This window comes from Chaetura pelagica, unplaced genomic scaffold (genome assembly GCF_000747805.2).
Source record: "Chaetura pelagica isolate M959 unplaced genomic scaffold, ChaPel_1.0 scaffold531, whole genome shotgun sequence".
NCBI classification, from domain to species: Eukaryota; Metazoa; Chordata; class Aves; order Apodiformes; family Apodidae; genus Chaetura; species Chaetura pelagica.
The window spans coordinates 1,591,928-1,615,624 of record NW_009952362.1 but is presented as its reverse complement, the minus strand read 5'-3'; the positions used below and the strand labels follow the sequence as shown (position 1 = coordinate 1,615,624).

The following is a 23,697-nucleotide window of genomic DNA, read 5'->3' as shown; positions in this document are numbered from 1 at the left end:
TGAACTCAGTACAAATAAGAAAAAACACTTCATTCTTGTGCTATATCTTTTCCAGCAGAAGCTGAGTAGTACCACTGCAGCTTTAGGTGAAAAGAAGTAGAAATGTCAGCAGAGTCTGGTGTTAGCCCATCTCCCTGGCTGGGGTTGTTTGAGAACATCTATCAGCAACATCCTTAGTATTGGGCTTTCCCTGCTGGAACACCAATAACTCTCTGTCTCTGCTCCCTGATTATGGTCTGTCTGTGCATGTTATTTATTGTGTTTATATACATAATGAAAAAGGTTTACAAGGACCAAAATAGGAGTCTCTTAGTAGGCATAAATCAGTATAACTTCAGTGGCATGTTGATTTACACCTGCTAAGGATCTGGCTAGCAATGTTGTACTTGAGCACATACTCTCCCTACAGTTTTGTTTTGCTTTTTTCCTTGGGATCCAGAAAAATCTGGACTTCTTCTGAAAACACTGTGTCTCATCAAAGTAGGGTGTAGGTAGTGATGAACAACATAAGTACAGAATGCAATTTAGTTGTATTGATGGAGGTAGATTTGCTGGGCTAATAATTGTCATATATGTTTTTAAGCCTGTTATGTACATTTTGGAGAGCACCAGGCAAATTTGTTTATTTTTTAACGGCTTGAGGCCCAATCCAAGCCAAGCTGGGAAAGAGAGCACAGTGGTAAGACGTATTTTTCTGGTTGGAAGAAGTTCATATGAACCTTATCTCACATTTCCATTTGTACACTTGGGAGTCCCTGATGTTTTCACTTTGATACTGGAACAGGATCAAAGGAGAGCCAGCAAAGTTAGCAGGAATTGTGGAATTTTTTTTTGCCTGCTTTTAGGTCAACATCCCAGTATGACAATTAATCCCCTACAGTTCTTAACCACATGATAAGCTTTTCTTTGTAACTTTCACCACTGTAGCCATCAGGCAGAGAAACTGGTGGAGGTTAAAGCTAGGTTTGTTCAAATGCAGCTTGAAATGCTTTTTGCAGATGTGTAAACTTAATGACATGTGGGTTTTAGGTTTGTAAAGAATGTACAAGTAAAGAAAGACCTTAATTAGTGGGCTTATATAACATGAGTTAGGGAGGATTATCCCAGTAAGACCTGATTTAAGCTAATTGACATGGGTGGTAGTTTTTAATCAAGTGATACTTTCTGAGGAATCCAGACTTTTAGTGAGAGTTATAAAGATGGATTCCTGCAAGGCATTTAGAAACTAACTGGGCATCTACTGACTCTTCAGGGAATGGTAGAGTTGACTCAGAGGTTGTTTATGAGATATGCATTTGTTTATGTAGATAGATGCCAATTAATTTTGAGTAAAGTTTTTACTTTATGTATATTTTTTTTAAGTGTGGATGAAAGAAGTTAAGGGGTCTTCTAAAATGTTGGCAAAAATTTAGAGAGTTTTTGATATTTGGAAAGTACTTTTGTTTCCTTTGCTTTTCTTCTGTTCTCCTGTTTTATACAGCAGCTTTTCTTATTGAAAGGTAATTTAGGTGCTGCTGTGACTGTAGATAAGACCAAAGCCTCACCTGGGGTGAGCAGCCATGTTCTACTTGCTGATCAACAGGGACTGAGCATCTGGCCAATAGTATCTGAATCACGAAGTTGTGCCAGGACCTTAATTTCTGTTTTCACAGTACATTGCTAGGAAGAATAAAATAATCACTGTTGTGGAAAAAACAAGTAAGCAGCTTAGCGTGACAGTCTTTTGCTAACATAGCTTGAGTGGTGAATTAATTCCCATAGTGTCCTAAACATGTGCAGTGATTTTTTCTTTTTTTTTTTTTCCCTGATTAGGGGTAGTTTTTTTTCCTGATCATGATTAGTGTTTGTCCTGGAGAATGATATCTGTTAAGTTTCTCTAATTACAGCCTTATGCCAGAAATGGCAGAGGATATACTTCCCCATATAAAGAAAGATTTCTGACTGGCTTGCAATGAAGAAAAAGTACCAGCAGGATAGAAACAGATTTGTGAGTAGTTAGTAAATGAAATGGCTTCATGTCACTGATCTTCATTACTGTTTAATTGCTTTGCAGTTGCTGCATCCTGGGGAGTTGAGAATATATTCCCATATGATAAATGTTTCACAGATCAACATTCAGACCAGATGGAAATGTATGAAGAGCAGTCATTTTGTGTGTTTCTCAAAAAAAGGAGGAGAAAGATTGAAGTATGAGAGAACATTTAATTACATTATAGAGCTTATTGCCATGGGAGGTTGTGGGTTCTGAAGGAGAACCTTGGAATATCAAGGCACTCTGGCAAATTCTTAAAACTGTTTTCTAGGCTTCTATTATTAGTCATTGGAGAGGGGTTGCAGGTCTGGATCTTTCAGCAATACGTGTTACTACCATATTCTTACTGTTCATTAGTTACAGGATGTTGATCTTCCTTCAAAAGCAGAAACTATTCCTAGTGTCTAAGCTGCTCAGTAATGAACTGGGATACTCTATAGTAAACATGGAAGGCGAACGAGTCATAGACTATGTGGGTACTTCTTTTGCATAAACTGCTGATTTGTTCGTGAAAAATTCATTTGTAGAGAAAAGGACACATTCCTCAATGAAATAAAGACAATAAAAAAGGATGTATTTGCAGAGAGTATAGTGAAGGTTTTCTCTGACTCTCCTTGTGATCAAATAAAGCTTAGACTAGAAAGCAGTGGATATTAGAGTCTGAAATGTCATCCGTATTAACACTTAGCAACAAAGTATCCTGAGGAAAGTCCTACTCTGCTTTACCAAGGGATTTCAAACTTACCTGTGTACCTTGGCAGAGGCTTGCCATCCATCCGATAACCACCAACATCTTTCCGTCTCCACCAACTCAGCCAAGAAATGTCCCTGGGACAGGCTGGATGCGTTTCCCTTGAGATCATACTACCATGGAGCTCAGGGTAAACAGAAAAGAGTAAAAGATTTAATGGCACAGGGTCCCCCTGGCTCTTTTGCTACGTGTTGGCATTTGCAATTCTCTTTCACCACTGAAATAGATTAATTTTGTCAGAGGTTTCCCATACAAGATGTCTCCTCCATTCTTTTGTTCTGTGACTTTTCCTGCTTCCTCTTTAAAAACCCTTGCCATTCCCTGAGAAGAATCCTACTCTACATGTCTAAACCTGTCAAAATCATTGTGTCTTGGGGTATAAGAGCTGGGAGTTGCTATGTTCTTCTCTCCAGGCACAGCATGACTTAGTTGCTGTATATTAAAAACAGCAGCTGTTGTTGGAGGTAAGGGTTCTGGAAGTGAAAAGCATAATGTCCTAATTACCTATGGCAGGGAAAACATCTGTGCAGGAAAACTAATGAAATTAATTCCACAGCTTAGCAATTGAATACATTAATTGACATTAATTAATGCTAAATTGCAAAGTTCTGCCAATGGAATCACATAAAATGTCCATGATAATCAAATGCCAAAACAAAATCCTTGTGTTTATGTGAGCACAACAAAAGTTCCTTTAGGAAACAAGAGAGATCAAGGCACCACAAGAAGTCTGTTTTTCCTTCTTTCTATCTTCTGTAGGAGAGAGTGCTTTTTTTTGGTGTACACATCTCAGATTTTGGCTGCTGGGGAGATAAGCTTAGGCAATTTCAGTGCTCTGCCCTTTGGTAGTTTTTACTGGCATTTTAGAATTGAAGCTGTGGAGAATGGCACTGTAAAAGTTCACAGGAATTGCCTTAGTAAATCTTCATCAATGGTACAATCACTGCTGCACAGACTCCTGCAATCACAGCAGAAACCAACATAGTTCCCATTCCTTGCTTAAAACAGGGTCAAAAAATTGTCAGTCACCTCTAATGAATGTCAACTTGGCCTTTTCTTTAAACTCTTCTGTGGAGGAGATGTCTTAATCTTCTTTGCGGGCTGGTCCCAGCAACACCTGGCCTGTTACCTTCTCCTGCTCTCAGGACAGGTTTCCATGGGAAGTAAGACAGCACTGTAGTCTTCTCTTAGTGTGTCCTAGATAGCTGGAGTGTCTGTGGAAGTAAAAGGAGACAAAGGTGATGGGGGAAGAAATGAGGAAAAAAGGTGGGGAACAGAGGTCTGATCCTACGTAGCTCTTCACTGGATGATTCAATCCCATTTGTAAAAAGCCATCTAGTCTTGCCAACAGCTCAGAGGGTGGTGGGGCCAGCCATTTCAACTGATGCTGCTTTGTTTAAATTCAGGATTCCTAGGAATTTCACTCAGGAACCTTCACAAGACAGAGTGAGAGACCCCACCTGGACCACTGCATCCAGATCTGGAGATGTCAGCATAGGAAAGACATGGACCTCTTGGAGCAGATCCTGAGGAGGGCCACAAAAATGTTTGTGGCCTTTGAGAGAGGGCCTCTCCTGTGAAGAAAGGCTAAGAGAGTTGGGGTTATGCAGCCTGGAGAAGAGAAGGCTTCAGGGAGACCTTATAGCAGCCTTTAAGAACTTTAAAGGGCCATATGAAAAAGAAGGGGAGAGACCTTTTATCAGGGCCTGTTGCAAGAGGACACAATGGGTAACGTTTTTAAACTAAAAGAGGAGATTTAGGATGTAGGGAAGACATTTTTTTTACATTGTGGGTGTCGAAACACTGGAACAGGTTGCCCAGAGAGATGGTAGATGCCCCATCCCTGGAAACATTCAAGATCAGGTTGGACAGGGCCATGAGCAACCTGAAGATGACCCTGCTTATTGCAGAAGGTTTGGACTAGATGACCTTTAAAGGTCCATTCCAACCTGTTCTAGGATTCTGTGAATGTGGAGGCAGGTGTTGAGGTGCTGTTCTTCCTGATACAATGGATCGAACTGAACAGGAGAAGTGAGAATTAGTTGTGTTGCAGGTGAAGAAATGCGTGCCTGGTCTCCTCTTTATGACAAGGAGGGGACATACTACACGACACAGTACTATTGGGTGGTAGAATAGCCACTGGCCCCCTTGTCTCCCTCCTTCCTGGGAGCAGAGGGATAGAGGACAGAACAGCTCTGAAAGGGAACTCCCCTAAATTCACTGAAATGAGCAGCCTGGGAGATATGTCATTCCCTGCCCTCTGGTGGCTAATGTGGAAAAAATCATGTCCCTCTGCAGGGAAATGCATTTTGATCATGCTGTCCAGGCCGTATAAATTAAAGTTTTGCAGTGAGCTGCAAAAGCATAAAATGTTATAAACTGCAGGGACTAAAAATACATAGCACTTTATGTATTCCAAGAACTTCAAATGCTGGGGCAAAATCATCCCTCATCAAACTTTCCTGAAGGTTTGTTACCCTTCATGTCTGTTTCAGGCAGAAGTTAATGGCCCTTAGAAGCAAAGAAAGAAATGTCAAATTATATATTTTAATTAAAACTAAGATTAAATACGAGATGGGGAAAATCCAGCCATTTCTATTTCAGTCTAAAATTCTGCTTCTCTGATCAGGAGGTTGTAATTATATCAAACAAGGGTCTGCGCTTCTCCAACAAGAAGAAGATTAGAAGTAGTTCTAACATTAAATGTCATGTAGTGTTTCTGTCATGTAAGTGCTAATGCTAAAACACAATAATTCTTCCTGAAAATCAGCGTAGTCATTAGACAAAGTGCAGTTTCTTAATTGATCTGAAAGAGCCTGCATTGAATACTAAAAATCTTGTTCTATATTCTAGGATAAATTGCCACCATGAAGAAATTGAAATTGTTTTTCTTCAGGTGGCAGATTATGAGATGAGCACACTGCAGTGCTTCAGAATAGGAGATGAGGACATCCCATACAGTGACAGTGAATGTGATGGCTTTAGGGGGCTGCATTTAGGCCATTTACTTTGAAACATATGACTGATGGAAACTGCTAAGGCTTCTAGTTTCAACAGAGTATGGAATGATTACTCAGGTCTGCCAGAGTGTGTCTTCCTATACTGTCAACAGTCAAGTAGGTTAAAACCTTGTATGGGAGGTGGTCTGAGTTACCTTCTAAGGTGATCTGATTTATTCTACAGAGTGTAAGTGCTGTAGGAAATACAGAGGTACACCGCTGAAGGGGTTCTTAGTGGTGACCCTATGGGCAGGTGTTCTCATACCTGTGTGTGCTCTTGACCTAGGCCATGTTCTAAACAAACTCAGTATGTGACCAAAAAGAAGCTGTCACGCTCTACAGCAGATTCCACACCATGGGGATGACAGGAAAATGTACAGGCTCAGCACAGAGAGTATCTGTCCTGCAGCATAGAGCCAACTATTCAGACACATAGTCACTTTGGGAGTCACAGGTTTTGGGCCATTCATTGCCTCTCTAAAGGGTGCTTCACAGTTCTGTTGTTCCTTCACTCAAGTCCTTGATGTCAGCTTTTAATGCTGGGTAGCATCCAAGTGAACTCAGCAGGACAGATAACTGCTAAATGATACACCCTTGACTAGGTTTCTGTCAGACCTGAGCCACAAGCAATATATTGTGCTACCTTCAAATACTGCCTCTGGTCTACTTCCAGTATAGAACCCCAAGAGTGGCATGGAGTCATCAGATCAGCTATGCTGGGCTCTCTCTTGGTATAAAGGAGCAATGTAGAGCTCTGATGTAGGGTGGAATGAAAGCAATAATGGGAGGCTGAGGCAGGTGAAGAAGGAAGGAGCTTAAAGGAAGAAAGTAATCAAGGGTAGATTTACAAGGGGCATAAGGGAGAGAAGTGTTGCATCAAAAGGATCGTGTGACTTCATGTCACGTGAGGCTGAAAAGCAGAAATGATGTCCCAGCAAATATGTTTGTGACAGTAGGAAGAATCTGTGCTCAGGAACTCAGGTGTCTTGGTTTTGGTCTTTTCCTTTCAGATGCGCAGTACGTCACCTGCAAGATGCAGAACTGCAGTGAAGCCGCTCGCAGCAAACCCTTTCCAGGCTATATTGACTATAACTCCCTGATCGTCCAGGATGACTATGTCTTTGTTCAGGTGCAGAACACCTTTTTATTCTATTCTGTTCTATTATTTTCTGTTCCATTAATTTGTGTGTGTGGGCATGTGTGTCAGCTCCCAGTTAAACAGACAACACTGGATGCAAACAACAAAGACACTGAGTGGATTGTAGCAGTTCATTACAATGCTAATAGTGTTCCTTTTACCTCTAGTGTCTTCTCACTGTAGGGTCATGAAGCTCCTGCCTGGAGCACCCACCATATATACTGGAGTGGAGTGCCTTGTGCCACTCCCTGCAATCTCATCAGCATTCTAGGATTACTGCTTTAGCCACCTAGCTTGAAGTGATGTGTCAGTCATCTGCTATTACAAGGGAGCAGACTAAAGTTTTTTTGAGCATGAGAAGGAAATAGAAAAGGAAGGAGGGAGTCAGGGGAAGAACCAAAGAAGGAGTAATCAGGCATTATTGTTATGCCTCAGTTGTGATTATAGTGAAAAGATGAGATGTACTCAGTCAAGCTGTGTTACACTTGAGAGCTGGTGAATAGACCTGAACTACTGTGAGTTTCATCATGCTGCTGCCAGTGTCCATTTAGTAATAGCTGAAGAGGACAAAAATAACAACAGAATTGCAGGGAACATGGAGGTGAACTGGAAATTATTAGGACTAAGCTAGTCTTTCAGATAGTTCACATTCTCCCATGATTGGGGATAGAAGGAAGAGAGGAGTGATATTTTAAATTGGGTGAGTTGATTGTTAATTACCTTCAGTTAATGAACTCAGTCATAAACACCAGTATAAATCATCCGCAAATAAATATGAGACATACATTCCAGAATAGTTTTTGTGCCTAGAGTGTCTGAGGCATAAATTAAGTGCTTATGTGGTAAGGAAATCAGAGGCACATACCACTGTTCAGCCATGCTCTCATTTCAGAATAACTGTGTTTGTGGATCCAGAAGCTGGGGAGTTTCTCGTCATATATGAATTGATTCATCACTGATGCCTTGGTTTTGTGCTCTGACACCAGCTCCTTTGCCTCGTCTGAAGACAGTGCTGGGGAACAATGTCTGCCTTTCTGGATAGTCCTTGTATTTTGAAGTATATATGAATGTGATGTATAGTGTTCCCAGCACTGTAAAATTTTGGCTTTGTTCCACTTCTGTGCTGGTTGCACAGTGCAACGAGCATGTGAGGAGAGGCAGCCTCTTAGGAATTTCCTTTTAATGTCCAATTGGATTTTGAACAGCTTTATATGTACATGTTCATAATGTAATTTGAGAAGGTATAATAATATTCAGATTTGGAAATCTTCCATTTATACCTTAAACTTCTTAGGACTTTTAACAGAAATAAGTATAACATGTTGAAGAGATAATACTTGATAATCATTAATAATAGACAATTACAGGTGTCAAATAATAATATTGTAATCACTAGAAACAACCTGTGCTTTGTTTGAAGTAGCCAGTGAATTCACTGTTGGCTAGTAATTTAAAATGGGACCCTTCAGGTGGTTATGTAGGTATCTAGTTGGCAAGGAACAGCTAAGTAACAAGGCATTACTGATGCCACACTCTGCCTTTTCCCAGGCACTGCTCTTCAGCAGATGAATAGCCCTATACCAGACAGTAAAGGCTTGGAAGAACAGATGAACACCCTGCACACCCTCCCCTAGCCTTTCCTGCCTTCCCTGAATCCCCCCACTAGCTTTTCTGCAGCTAAGGCATTTGAAACGAGACTTAGTGGGCTCTAAAGCAGGAGGATAAGGAAAGGTGGTTTTATTTCACCCACTACACCGTTTTTAATTTACAAAATCACGCTGTCTTATAAACAAGGCTTCTGCCCTTCCTTCCCCTAAGCGTTGCCAAATCCCCTTAAAAAAATTGTTAAAGAGTTTTAGAATAAGAAATAGTACTTATTTTACTTAATCTGGTATGATCCTTGTCTCTATGTATCTTGCATTTTAAATTACTTCAGTGCATTTTAAAACACTTATTACTGAAGAAAAGTCCTGATAAGCCCAGATATCAGGCAATTAAAGCAAAGTTCTGCATGAAGAATCCTTTGGAATATTTGTTCTTCAGTATCTTTCATCCAAAGATTTCAAAGGACTTTACAAACATTGATTATACTTCAGCAGCACTGGAAGCCAGATAACATTGACAGCTTTTTTTTTTCCATTTTTCCCTCCCTTTAATAAGTGGTAGGAAATGAAGCTTCTCATTATTCTAACCCAACGTAACAATTTCAAGGTCTTGCCATTAGTATTTAGATACTCAAATAACTGGCCAGATTCACAGAACTACCAAAGCGGCTGAGCTGCTTCTGTCTTCAGGAGCTGTGAATACTTAGGTACCTTGTAACAGATACATGTGACACAGATGTATCTGAACAGAGACCTATGTGGCACAGGGCTACACAGAAACCAAAGCTGAAGGGAGAAACAGAAATGAAAAGTCATGTCTGGCAACTTGCAGACCTAACCAATAGCCTACAAAGCAGCTCTGCAGAGCGCACAGAACAGGCTCTTTTGTGGTAAAGCAGAGGAGAGCTGTGGTATCAGCTGAGGACATAATGACCAGGGCTTCACTTTCCCTAGACTTTGACCTGTAATTCTTGCTTTTGTCTCTTTTTGCAGAAAATGTGATTCCTTCTGCTTTCTTTTGCAGCCACTGTCTGTTGGACTAATGTTTATTCATCAACTACAGTATTGCTGCATTTTTAAGGCATTGCCACAAACACTGTTGTATTTCCTGTGGCATCTTTTGCTTGGTATTTTCCCTGGTAATGAAAAAAATAATTTTAGAAATCCTGAAAATAACTTTCCTGCTTCTCTTGTAGTTGACATCAGGAGGAAGACCACATTATTACGTTTCTTATAGGAGGAATGCATTTGTTCAGATGAAGCTTCCAAAGTACACCTTGCCCAAGGTAGGTTGCTGCTGCTGGAATGGAACCTACAGATAGTTTAATTGTACAGAAATTCTTGAATCGAACACAAGTAACTGCAAAATTACATGTAATGAGTGAAAACATCATTCTTCTTTAACAGAACATTTGCAAGCAAGAAAGGACTGAACACAGAATCAGCACATTGGCTAGTCAAGGACATCAGCATGAAGTGTAGACCATTTCCTTATAGTTTGTTAATTAAATTTTGGAAGGGACTCTATTCTTTTTTTCTTTGGGTCTTAAAATTCTCTTTTCCTGTCCCTATGCTCTGTGGGTTACTTTTTGTGCTTTGCCTCATTAGCAGATTTTAATGGGAACCAAGTAAAGAGATGTCTTTGTATGTCTGCTCCATATCTTCCCTAATTAAGAACAATGGTGAATTAGCATTCGAGCTTGAAAGGCTGTTGCTGCCTTCTGGAGCTGAATATTTAAAAACACCTATATAAAATGATAGCTCCATTTTGAAGAGATCACCATTTTGTATCCTCATGACTTCTTAACAGAGACAGATGTGGGGTTTTTTTGAGGCCTTCTTCATTCTTGATATAATCTGACTTTAATAAAATTTAAGCTCAAAGGTAGCAAAATTCTATGTGAGGTCTAATGTCTGGAGACAAATGCATTCCCAGAAATTAAGGATTGTCAAAAGGAAAAAAAGGTAGTGCAAGGTCAACCTGTTCCTAGAAGTTCAAAGTGCAACAGGTTTCGTATATGGAAGTATTCAAAGGAATAATTTGGCTAATATCACAACTGTCTGTCTTTGATTCGTCAACCCAACTAACCTGTTTATAGTTAATTGACTGACTGACCTTCATAAAACCAGACTGCAGCTCATACTTAAGCTGTATCCTTTGCTGCTATTTACATCACCTGAAAATTCAGCTTACAGGACATTGAGGACCCTACCAGAAGTCATGATATCCTCTTGGCTCTGTCACAGGAGACCTGTGGTTTGCCCTAAAATCCTCAGTCATGTTTAAAAATAGGTTGGTTTGAAACTTCCTGTCCAAGAAGGAGGGAACTACTCTGTCAATTCAGATAAAATTTAAACAAGTGTTATATTAAGTAGCCCTTACCAAAGTAGCTGCATTTTTAGCATGGTTATTGTAACACACAAATCAAAATAATAATTTACAGCTGATTCACACCCTCTGTAGAGAGACTTCTTGCTTTGAATTGGTTGTGTCCTTCAGCTCATACTTATTTTTCCAATGATCCACCTTCTCAAAGACATCTCTGGAGAGCCAGGGAAAATGTACTACAATTCAATTGTGGTGTCCTCCTTGACACTAGGAACTGGAGCAATACATTTGTGTTATTTGACCCAAAGAAAAAGGCAGATATTTTGGGAGGTAAGATGCTTTGTCACAATCTCAGAATATCTTCAAAGACCAAAGAGCTACATGTGGCTTGGAGGGACCCACAGTGGAGCTGTAGCTGTCTAGGAGGCTGCTATGACAGCAGGATTGCTGCTTTTATTAAAAATGCATAAAGCATTATACTATTCAAGGAATTGAAACAAACAGCTTATTTTATGCCTAAATTCTCTTTTATCTCCTTCAGCTAAGAAAGAGAGGCCAAATATAGTAAACAGTACTAAGTGACTTCTGGAACTGAAGTTGGAAATATAAAGATTTTTGTTCTATTCCTAAACTGGAGGGCTATGACAGCAGGCAGCTTTGGCATGTGATGCTGCTGCTTGCGTAGGAATAGCCTACAGCAAATCAAAACTAGAATATCCTTCTTGTTGGCATTGATAGTCTGGTAGCCAGTTTGATTAAAAGCCTAAATGAACTTGAAGCTCTGTCTCATACAAAGTGTCTGCAAATATGCATAGAGATTGTGTTAACCCTATAGATGGTCTTTCTTGAGAGCTGTTCATTTCTGTGGTGATGTTGATGTGTGGGTTGGTACTGCCTGTTCTGTACCACAGCACCAGGGTGGGCTCTGCACAGATGCTGTAATGTCACTTGTGATAATTGCCTTAAATGTACACACAGGGCACATTCACTCCAGTTGAGACTAATGTACTGAGCAGATGTTTGCGAATACTGAAACAAGCCAACCAATTTCTCTTTTAAAAAGACCTGTCCTTAACTGGTGTTGGGCTGAATACTGATGGGGTGGGTACATGTGGTACCTCTGTTTTAAATTCATCACTTTCTTTCAACCTCAGGATGTACATCCAGATGGAAGAAGCAATGAACACAAAAAAATTCCTTAAATACAGATCTTAAAAAGAGCTGACAGTCCCAGTAATTGACAGGATAAAACCGACATTACACAGCCCTGCTATTTAACTTACTAGGAAGAAAGGTTCCCCGACCAAGTGCAAAAAGAGCATTTGAAGCATGTTTAGTAATTCAGAAAGCCTTGGCCTTTAGTCTTGAATAGATACTTGATCAAACTCCTGCACAGGACCATGCTTTTACTTTTGTCTTTGGAAAGGCAAGAGGGACAGATAGTGGATACGTATTTAGGTTCTTCTGCTATGTGCTGGAGCACAGAGGGAGTTCAGGCTTTCAGTAGGCAGATGTATGGGGAGCCCCTGAGGCTGACAACTGTTGGTGACAGGTGCCTTACTTCACTTTCCTGTTCCCCCCCTGTTCTGTGGGTAGATGCATTCTTTAGTGTAATGGTGGTGAAGCACTGGCACAGTTTCCCAGGAAGGTTGTGGATGCCCTTTCCTGGAAAGGCCAGTTTGGATGGGGCTTTGAGCAACCTGGTCTAGTGGAAGGTGTCCCTGTCCATGCACAGGGGGTTTGGAGCTAGATGATCTTAAAGGTCCCTTCCAAGCCTAGCCATTCTGATTCTATTAAACAAACATGTGCTGTTGTAATGGAAGATGCAGTGAAGCTCTTCTCCATATCAAGATGAAGGCTGTGTTTTTGGATTATTCCTCCTCCCAAAAGGCAAACCACACCCTGAAAAAATTACATATTTGGATATCATATGCTGATTAAGTTTCCCAGTGTGGAAACAAAAAAAAAAAAAGAACTACTGATGTTGGTCAAAAACCTATTTGATGCCCATATACTGATGTCTTTCTATCAAAGCTCTGCATTGTTAATGCAGCAACTGGACAAGGCCTTAAGAGGAAAAGTTAACTGATCCCACAAAGGCAAATGGTTGGAACATTATTTGTTTTTTTTTACTTTTTGCAGTGTGTTTATTATGCCAGTTCTGTCTCCACCTGGTTCTCCAGGATTAAATTAATTCAATGTTACTGGCATCTTCTTTAGTCTTGCAGCTTACAGCATGATCTGATCAAAATACAGAAAACATCTAATGAATGAACTAACTTTCTTGCTTCTTAAGCATTCATGAAATTGCTGTTAGTTTCCCCTGGTGTTGATGAAATTATGTTTTTACCTCTCCCCCCTGGTTATTACCAAACTATTGATTAAAATGGCAAGTAGGTGTAACTGCACATTCACCAGACAGAACAAGTTTTACTTATAATCTCTGTGTTTAAATAGAGAGGTCTGCCCATGTGTATATGCACATGTGCCCTTGAGATTCTGTGATTCTGTGAGATTAGAGCTGTGATAGCTGGTGTTGCCTGTACTAGCAGTGACAGCACATTGAGAACACCTACTCATGTAGATCTACCAGTAGATCTGCCAGCAGATTGACTAAGGTGACAGTCTGAAATAAGGATCCTCTGACAAACAGCTGCAGCAGTAACTTCAACTAGCACAGCTGGAGCTAAGAGAGGATATCTGTTCACAACCATAATTAGAAGAAAACCTTGGGTCTTACATTGTTTTTCCTGTTGTCTCAGGATTTAAGCCAATCTGTTCTTCCACAAAACCAGCCCATCTTCTGGGATAAATTTTTCTCCAGCACAAAGAAGCAAGTAAATCAAGTGAATATTCCTCCCCTCCATACTCAAATCTGGATGAACAAACAACTATTTTGAATCTTAAATTCATGGTGAATCCACTTTCAAACTTACAGATCAAATTTCTTTGTTATATTATTTTTCATCTTTATATTACAAGGCTCCATCTGGAAGTATTAATTCCCCCTACAAAACCATGAGAAAGTGAATTGTTAAAGATTATTATTAACAGAAGGAAGAAGCAGCTTCAACTTCCAAAGAGTGTATTTTCTGATGAAGTTCTCAGGATTGCATATAGAAAGCCCTGGCTGAGACTCAAGGAAGCAAAATAATTTTGGTATATCTGCTCATTACAGACAGAGCATCTGAATCTTCCAGGAATCAACTGGTGCTAAGAAATTTGCATTTTTTTTCTACGTCCACAGATTTTTATGGCACCAAAGAACTCAGGGTTCCTGTGCTGTGCAGTTAGAGCCTGGGAATTTCATTATATTGATCTCTCTCTTGATGTTTTTTTTCACTGGGTAATAATTTCTTCAGGCATTGAAAAAAGGAATTGGGTTTAATAGTTTCTGTTTTTTTTCTTTAATTATGCAATGTTTTCATTGCTTTCTGTTTGCTATAACACATAGAACAAAAAGAGTTAAACAACCCTCAGTCATAACAGTAGTGATCTAACTACAATTCTGCTCTTTACATCTAGTGAGGATTAGGGTTGTCTTTTGGTTATATTTCTTGGGGAACTGTTTAGCTCAGTGGCTCAGGGCCTTGGCCTCTAAGCAATGCTACCATTTGAAATAATAAATAACAGCAGTGCTGGCTGCTGACATTAACCCGTTAGATCCTCCTTGTATCAGCTCCCAAGCGTTCTTGCTTGACAAGAATCTGATGTTTCAGATACTGCTTCTTTTTTCTTTAAAAAAACTAACATATTTTTAGTATCTGTGTTTCCACAATTGCAAGTGGAATCACACAGGTGCCAAAAAAAAACCCAACCCCAAACCAAATAAGCACCAGCCCACTCCCTCTCAAACACAATGCTCATTAAAATGGAAGTGTTGGGGGGTAGAGAGGAGGGAAGTGCTGCTGTATAACACTGTACTGCCAATGTAAATGTTCAATTAACACCTCATCAGTTAATTAACACTTTGAAAATTGGCAGAAGAGAGCTAGTATAAAAAATGACTGGGTGGAATTATCTGCTTACAGGACTGTTGTCTACAGTTTCCAATTAAACTCCAGCCTCAATATATCCCTTGCTTCTCCAGAATTACTTCAGTGACCTTGGAAATGACAGAGCAGAGTTCTCCCTAGTAACCTTCATCTCTTTTCTCTCCCCAGGACATGCATGTTATCAGCACAGATGAGAATCAGGTGTTTGCAGCTGTACAAGAGTGGAACCAGAATGACACATACAACCTGTACATCTCTGACAACCGAGGGGTGTACTTCACCTTGGCCTTGGAAAATGTCAAGAGTAGTCATGGGCTGGAGGGGAATGTGATGATTGACCTCTATGAGGTATGTCATGACTCCAAACATCTCACTCCTATCTCGGGAGCTCACGGCATGTCAGTATCATTTCCTTTTTACACAGCAGTCTTGTAATATATATGTGAACAGTAGAGCCAAAAAGTAACTAGTTTTATCCTCCTTTTACTTAAGAGCCTCAGTGCAATCAGCTGGGTTTCAAGGCCACGTTTTACACAGGAGCTGAATTTAGGCCCAGCCTAATGTTATGAGCATATTCACTGCTGTAGGTTCTTAGGTGAAGAAGTGTCCATGACTCTCTCATGCATAGGACGATCTGCATCAGAAGATAAAGTGGAATAGGTCATTCAGTCCATAAGAGGAACTCTTTGAATCATAGAATCCTAGGGGTTGGAAGGGACCTTGAAAGATCATCTAGTCCAACCCCCCCTGCCAGAGCAGGGTCACCTAGAGTACATCACACAGGAACTCATCCAGGTGGGTTTTGAATGTCTCCAGTGAAGGAGACTCCACAACCTCCCTGGGCAGCCTGTTCCAGTGCTCTGTCACTCTCACAGTAAAAAATTTTTTTTGGATATTCACCTTGAACCTCCTATGCTCCAATTTACACCCATTACCCCTTGTCCTATCACTGGTCATCACTGAGAAAAGCCTAACTCCGTCCCCCTGACACTCACCCCTTACATATTTGTAAACATGGATGAGGTCACCCCTCAGTCTCCTTTTCTCCAAGCTAAAGAGACCCAGCTCCCTCAGCCTTTCCTCATAAGGGAGATGTTCCACTCCCTTAATCATCTTAGTAGCTCTGCGCTGGACTCTTTCGAGCAGTTCCCTGTCCTTCTTGAACTGAGGGGCCCAGAACTGGACACAATACTCCAGATGTGGCCTCACCAATGCAGAATAGAGGGGGAGGAGAACCTCTCTTGACCGACTAACCAATAGAATCATAGAGAAGTTTTTGAAGTTTCTCAGCCAAAATCCTGCTCACCCACATTGGTCCAGCCTATCTCTCTGAAACCTCCCAACACTTTGAATAGGATCATTCTCCATTTTGTATGGAGTTTGACAGTCTAATCTCTGACAGCACTTTTCAGCTATCTGTGTCACTTTCCACAGCTTGGATTTTATTCTGGAACTGAAGTTATATTAGGTATGCCCTTTTGGGCTATCCCACGAGAATGGAAACTCTCCATCATTTTGATGTCCCTTTTACCCCTGAACATTTTTCTGACAAGTACATACTGCGTAAACTCACTTGTAAAAAAGCTAATTGACATAGTCTTTTGTGACAACTGATCCTAAGAATAGGACTTTTAATATGCCCTTGTACTTCTCTTGCTTTCCTTCCTGTTTCACTTCTGGAGGCAGCACTCAGCTAAGTAGAAATTCAGTCCTCAGCTGCTGCTTGAGATCAGCTTCTCCTTTCAGGACTTCTCCAGGGAATTTTCTGACTTTTTAGAATAAAGGCCATGAACAAGATCTGAGTTCCTTTAAAAGTGAAGGTGCTTCCCTTATTTCACCATCACTGTGTGGATATTAGCTCTGCCTTATAGTTTGCCTTCAGCTGCCTTTTACATGGAAACCACCTTGAATTCTGCAGAGAGTCCAAGTGTTGTACGTAAATGCAGCTGAACTATAGGAGGATGGGGATTGGCATTTCAGTCATTTGGAGATATTTGTTATTAATCTCTCTGCAGTGCTGGCAGCCCATGGAAAAACCGTTGACTCTTATTAATGTCAGCTTGAGAAGCAGTTTCACTGCATTATGTAAAGGTGTCCTACATCCCAGGGGAAAGAAAAGCTTTTGTTTTGCTTTGTTTTATTAGGCTGACACCACGCAGTAACCTGGATTGAAATTGATGGAATCAGACTTGTAGCATCGTATCTGCTGATTATCTAGAAAGAATATTGGCTGAATCTGAAGCTGGCACAAACCTTCCCTTCAATTTGATGTTCTAGCTGGAAGGGTACAGGAAGCCATCCAGTGTGATTGTCCCAGTGGGGTTGCTGCAAATGATTAATGCTCTAGGGGTAAATGGAGATGAAGACAAGAGAAGAAAAAGTCCATAGAGAAATAAAAGGAAGTGGAGAGATGTCAAAATCAGTCCTCCTGTGGTGACTGCTATATTTAGAAAAGCAAGACTATTTGAGAATATGCCAGAGGCAGACCTGTTTAATGGGCATGTGTCTGTATGTATGTCAGGTTTTAGAAACATGTTCTTCTGGTTGCACTTCTTCTTGCACTTCTGGTTGCAATGTTTGTAGCTTCCTAAACTGATCCTACATTAAAGATGGATCTACTCAGTGCTGCTCACAGGGAATTGCATTGGAGTCTATAGACATGAGGAGAAAATAGAAGTTCTTTCATGGTGCTTCATCATGTTCTTCCTCCTATTCTCCTGTAAATCATCAGGAGCCTTTCACCGGACAGTTGTTATTTCAGTGTGTGGGCTTTTCTGCTTCTGGAACATAGAGAGGATGAAGAAATTACTCTTAGAGGGACACTATTCCCCCTTCTGCATTTTGCACAGAGAAGGGTATGAGAATAGCTCTTCTCTCCACCACCTTCCACTGCCACTTCATCTGTGGCACTCAGCACTGAGTGGGTCTTCAGTCCTAAACATCATCTCCTACAGCAAAGGAGAGCAAGAATTACTGGTTGTTGTGTCTGAGTGCCCTTTCTAGTCCCTTTAGCTCCCCAATGTTGTGGTATGGCTCTGCTTGGCTCTGTGGTTGTCCTGGTCCACAACAAGACTATAATTCTGGTGGGAATCCCTGCCTGAGGAGTTGTGCCTATAACTATGATATATATGCCTGCCACTCTGGTACTATTTTTTTTTTAACAGTGTGCATCTTGGATGGTAAGTATGTATTTGATGTGTGAAGTTGGTGATGGGGAGTGAAGAGTATGTTTAAAGTTGTGTATTTTAATGTCTTGTATGAATCTTTCTAAAACTGTGGGCAGCATATGTACTGGCACATGATGTATTTGGGGTGGTGAGGGTTTCTTTGGTCACTTGAAGACTTGCATGAGTCTTTCCCTCTTAGAAGAGCAAGTATGAACAGATCATTGTGTGTGTCATGGGTGTGTATGTGCTATAGGTGTGTCTCTTCCTACTGAGAGCACACAAACATTTATAGTGTGTGCAGTCTTTTTTTAAGATAAAACTGTCTAAGATTGACAGTATAACTTACACTTCACTTTCTCAGGAAAAGATTCTGAGTCCCAGCCCATGACTAGAATCATAAAAAGCAAAATTCACAGGATTTCAGAACACATTTATCACCTGATATATAAAATGCTCTTTAATAATTTATGGCCAGCATTTCACAGGGACTATATAATACAACTATTTCAGGACAACAACAAAGAAAAGTACAAATGGAGCTGTAGGCTCTAGCCTCTGGTAGTAAAGGCATAACGATGTTATTTTTTCAGCCCTGTCTATTCATCCAGTTTGATTGGGACACAAGAGCACCCTTATCTTTTCAGGGCGCCTTTCTACTACAGCAAAAAAAATCCTGAATACTTAGTTGGGAGGGACCAAACAATCCAGCTAAGAAATTAAAAATCTTTTTTATGCTTAGATCAACAATAACTTAGTTAACTGCTTAACTTAAAGATTATTGTCCATTATAGCAAGTCATGTCTATGTCTTTACGTAACTTCAAATGAAATTCACTCCTCCTGTAAGCTGTACCATCCAAATCCAGGGACGTAATTAAATCAGCTGAACTGGAACAAATTCTGAGTCTGCTGTGTAACCATTTGCCACATGATGCCATTTAAGTAATAAATAATTTCTATTAATTAAGTCTTGATGAATGATTCTGAGTACTAGTTCTATATCATAAGAAGAGATGGGGTGGATCACTGAACGGACTTGGTGGAAATCAAAAAGTTTCTCACTTTCCCCCACCTCCCAGTTTAGCTTCCTTTTTTATTGCAGCACTCAGGTTGCAGAATGACAATCTAACAAATTCATTCGCAAGCTGCAGCAGCTATTGGGCTATTGATTTTCAGTGTGCTGAGAAGATGGAAACATTCTGCAGTGTGAGTTGTGGTTTAAGGTTGAGGTTTTTTTCTCCCCAATAAGACACTTTTGGGCTTGGTTCCAATGTGTGTCTGTTAGCAGTAGCACATCTTTAGAAAATCCTCCTGCAGTAAAGCTGTTGGATAAAACACCAGGAAAAACAAAAGGGTGAGAATCTCATTGCTAGCTCTATAAGAAGCATTCTGGGTGGCCTTGCTTGAGTCACCAGTGTTTTTGTTTCCTCAAAATACAAAACTAATAAAAATACCTCTGTGCCCCAAGCTATTCTGTTGAAACACTTATAATTGTGAAACACATTGGGCTCCTTAGCTACAATGCCTTAAGCAGGCTACCTGTGAATAGAATTGAAAGTTTATATGTGTGTTGTCATTTTCTTTGCAAGGCCAAAGTTGCTGCTGTTTCTGCTATTGCAGTGCAAGAGACAAATAATTGCTCTATATTTATTTAATCTTTCAGGGCTAAAAATGTCTACACAGTTGAGAGATTGTCACTTAAGAGATAATGCTATTGACATCTTACCATGTTCCCATGGTGATTCTGAAATTTAAGATTGCCTTTTCCATTTGTCAGCTTTCCACCTGTGATGGTCTTACCTTGTGCCCAGCACCTCAATTTGCCTTCGATGCTCCATTTCAACTGCCCTGGCATCTACCACACTGACACAGCCACTAGATCCCTGTTGGGTTTGACAGGGCAAGAGAGACACATGCACAGAACCTGTGTTGGCTTGATCTATTTTTCAGCCATGTCAATTTTTCCTAGGTAGCAGGGATAAAGGGAATGTTCTTGGTTAACAAGAAGACTGACAACAAAGTGAAAACTTTCATCACCTACAATAAAGGGAGAGACTGGAGTTTGTTGCGGGCTCCGGATACTGATCTGAGAGGAAACCCTGTTCACTGTCTCCTAGTAAGTATCTGGGGAGGAACTTGGTGGGTAGTAACATCCCAGAACAATCTATTTCTACCAGGTAGCACAAGAAGGAGAGGGCAGCTTTTCTCTCCATGCAGTGTGTCTCATGGAGGGAATATTGAATATGAAAAGTGAAATTAATCAGGCTTGGGCTGTCGGGTGGTATATCAAGAGCTGACATTGTAATTTAGTTTAATTTAATTTTTGGAACAAAAGGAAGCATCGTAGATCAGCTTCCTTTCTGCACGACTGATGGTCTCCACTAAACTCTAGGTGAAGCTGGATGCTGTTTGTGCGCAGTTGATTCTCTGGACACTAGATGGGAGGAGTGAGCTATTGTAGCTCAGGAGCTTTCAGGGAACCTAGTAACGAGACGTGCTCAAATGAAAGGACAGCTTTGATTTCTTTAAGGCCACTCTGTTGGCAGTATTCATATTTATCATTTTCTCTTTGAGCTCAGAAGTGAGAATCAACACATTCTTCCAAATATATGTATAGCTTTGTATTGAGTATATTTTACCTGTCTCTGTACTTACGGATATAGATTGACATGTAGATATGTAAGTCTTTAATCATCATTATATGCAAACTGTTTCCAGGACTGGCAAGAAAATATAAGTAGTGTGAATAGAATTGGAGATCTCTGCCAAATTAGAAAGCTTAGACTGGTATTTTTCAGCCAATTGATACACAGTAGTGGGATAATCCTCAGAACCCCACTTGGCCTTTAGGATTATCAATAGCATTTATATTACACAAATTCTAACATGGTTTCAGGCAGAATTAGGAGCATTACTTACACTGCTCTTCCCTTTCTTGTCCTGTATCTACATGTTATTTTCAATCAGAAAAAAAAAAAACAAAACAAAAAAACAGCGGTTTCTTATTTTGAGGCTGTAAGTTTGTTAAAATCTCAATCAACCTTGTATTTTGTGCACTGTGGCATGCAGCTGAATGCTGCACTAATCTCTACTGAACCCTATGCATTATTGCAAGAGCAAAGAATAAATAGATTGATATTTGAAACTGTTCAAATAATTTATTTATTTGTTTATCTATTATTGAGGCAAAATGCAAGCCTTTTATTTTCTCTCCAGTTTGGAAAAAATACATAGGAGAGGACTGAGGGTCAAACAGAAGACTTACTTCAGAGCATCACTAAATGTGTTTGGGTTTGTTTTCTTCTTCCAAGTTTTTTAAATTTGTAACTGAGGGCATTTTTAAATTGCATATTTCTGTAAGATGAAAACCAAGAAGATAGCATTACGAAAACTTTGCAGACATAATGCAATTTAATTTTTTGAAAGGGGCTATGTGTATAAGCCTTTGTGTTTCAAATAGACTGTTGATTTGGTTTTAACTCAAGACAATATATTTGATAAAAAACCATACCTTTACTTTTTCAATTATATGATAAGATATTGTAATTTTGGGGGGTACTGAGAAGGCAGAAGAAATAAAAGACAAGTAGAAGAAAGTAATCTCTTTTTTTAAAATAAATTTGAGATTTGACTCCTGAGAATATATCTTTCTTGGTATTGTTGTGAACTGATCAAGAGACATCAGACTGTGCTGTTGTGGTTTTAAAGGATACAGAAGTACTGTGGGGACCTTGTGGAACAGTCATTTGCAGGAACTGTGTGTTTTATATACAAGAGTGCACTGTCACTGCCGTTATCCACTGTAGTGGAAGTGGCCGTATGACAGTGTATAAACCAGAAATGTCTTGTTCTTATGGAGAGAGGAGATTATGGCTCCCCTAAGTTTTCCCATCCATAGTGTTTCTGCCATTGTCCTCATGGGCACCTGAGAACACAATTAATTTCATTTAAAATGAGACTAGATATGCCTGAAGAAGGTGAAATTCCCTTGAGGATGGTAAAGTTTACCAAGTCAGGCAAGGGGCCAAGGGCAAGGGCAGAAGTGTATGTACTTGTAGGGACACAGGGAAGCTCTTGTTTCTCAGTGGATTGTGTTTACATCCTTTTGTGCTCCACTGTGCACAAACCAGTATTTAAACACTGGTTTGTTTTCATTTTGTTCTCTGTACAACAATGTAGTTGCCCTAAGAATTACTTCCTCCTGTGCAAGCTCAGTGGAGGCTTTCCACTGGAAAGCAACTCCTTTCTTAAATGCTCTGTGACTTGGGCTGGGGTAGGCATCTTAGGTCCATGGGTGTCTTCCTCTTAACATCGAGTAAAACAGGCAAAAAGTCTTTTTCATTGTCTAGCCTGTCTGGGCGCTCCTACATGCTTTGGTTCTCACAAGCTAGCGGAACAGTAGCAGAGCTGGGATCATCAGCTGAGCATACAAGGTCTCAGGTCCTCAACTTGCAAATTCGCAGAAAAGCAAACAGATGAAATACAAACTAAACTGATTTGTCAGGTCTTCTATATGAACAATCAGTCTGTTTGCAAAAGAAATGGAGGTAAAGAAAATGCACCAAACCCACAAAGTAAAATAACTATCCTACAAGGAAAAGTAAAGCTATTTAAAAATCTGTTTTCAGCTTCATGGTAAATGATGGGGGAAGATGAAGGCAGAATATGGAATACAAGAATTCAAGGAGTGATAAAGACCTCAGAATATGGTCATGGTAGGGGAAATTTTGAAAGCCAAAGCACTGGAAGTGTTATATGATCCAGGAAATAAGTCTGGGATCCATAATGACATTCTGCTGAGGAAAAGTGTGAAGAAAAGGAAATGTCACCTGCTCTGAGGCAATTCTCTTCATTGTAAATGTGACATAGCTATAGTTTTTAAACAGTTCACAAACTCCACTCACCTCTTTAGCCACTCTGTGACTACTGCATCACCAGCAGTTTCACATCCTTATGTCAGTTGATCCTTTTCCTTCTACATATTACGGTTCCTGGCATGATTATCCTTATTATGGCACAGCTAAGTGAATTCTTAATAGCTGTACATGTAGCTTAGTTCCTGTCCTTACTCCACAGCAGATGTTAATGCTCTCACAGTGCTGGATTCCAACATAATTGTCTCTACCAATAGCTTAGGACACAGCAGTGATGTATGTTCCAGATTGCTGGCAGAATTAGATGTGCCCTTTCCCAGAACGACATGATCATCCCCAGCCTGCAAGTGCAATGTTGTTTTCTCCGTGCATCTGGAGATAAACATAAGCTAAGGGAGAGTTTATGCAGAAATAAATACATAGCAGCTAAGTTGGCAGTTAAGGAGGTTAAGAGAGAGTCTGTTTGAAACACAAGGCAAGCCAGACAGAGCCATCCCTCTACTGACAGTATGCTCAAGGTGTTTTTTTTTCAAAGCAACTCAAAGAATTTCTTAGCATTTTTTGTGAGATTTCTCTGAATAATAAGGATTGAAGGAAGCAATTCCATCTGATCCCAAGGTTTTATTTTTTCTTGTTTATACCCCTTGTTTTCTAAGCTGAATAAACCTTATCTTCATAAAATAGCTGCCAAGGTATCATATCCCAAATATGCTGGTTTTGTTTGATATTTATTTGGTGCTGTGAAGTGGTTAACTGAGGAGTAATTCTATCTTGCAAGTTATGCAAGATAGAATCCGTCTGAGAGAGTT

At 40.1% G+C, this 23,697-nt stretch overlaps 1 protein-coding gene across 1 annotated transcript in view; it reads left to right on the top strand.

The window, feature by feature from the left end:
* The window catches only part of SORCS1 (sortilin-related VPS10 domain containing receptor 1), a 192,479-nt gene that overhangs the window by 107,796 nt on the left and 60,986 nt on the right, over positions 1-23,697 (top strand). Inside the window, exons 7-10 of the mRNA XM_010007929.1 lie at positions 6,793-6,911; positions 9,721-9,810; positions 15,017-15,196; positions 19,984-20,130. Of these exons, the coding sequence (XP_010006231.1) occupies positions 6,793-6,911; positions 9,721-9,810; positions 15,017-15,196; positions 19,984-20,130 (536 nt within the window). The remainder of the gene's footprint in view (positions 1-6,792; positions 6,912-9,720; positions 9,811-15,016; positions 15,197-19,983; positions 20,131-23,697) is intronic.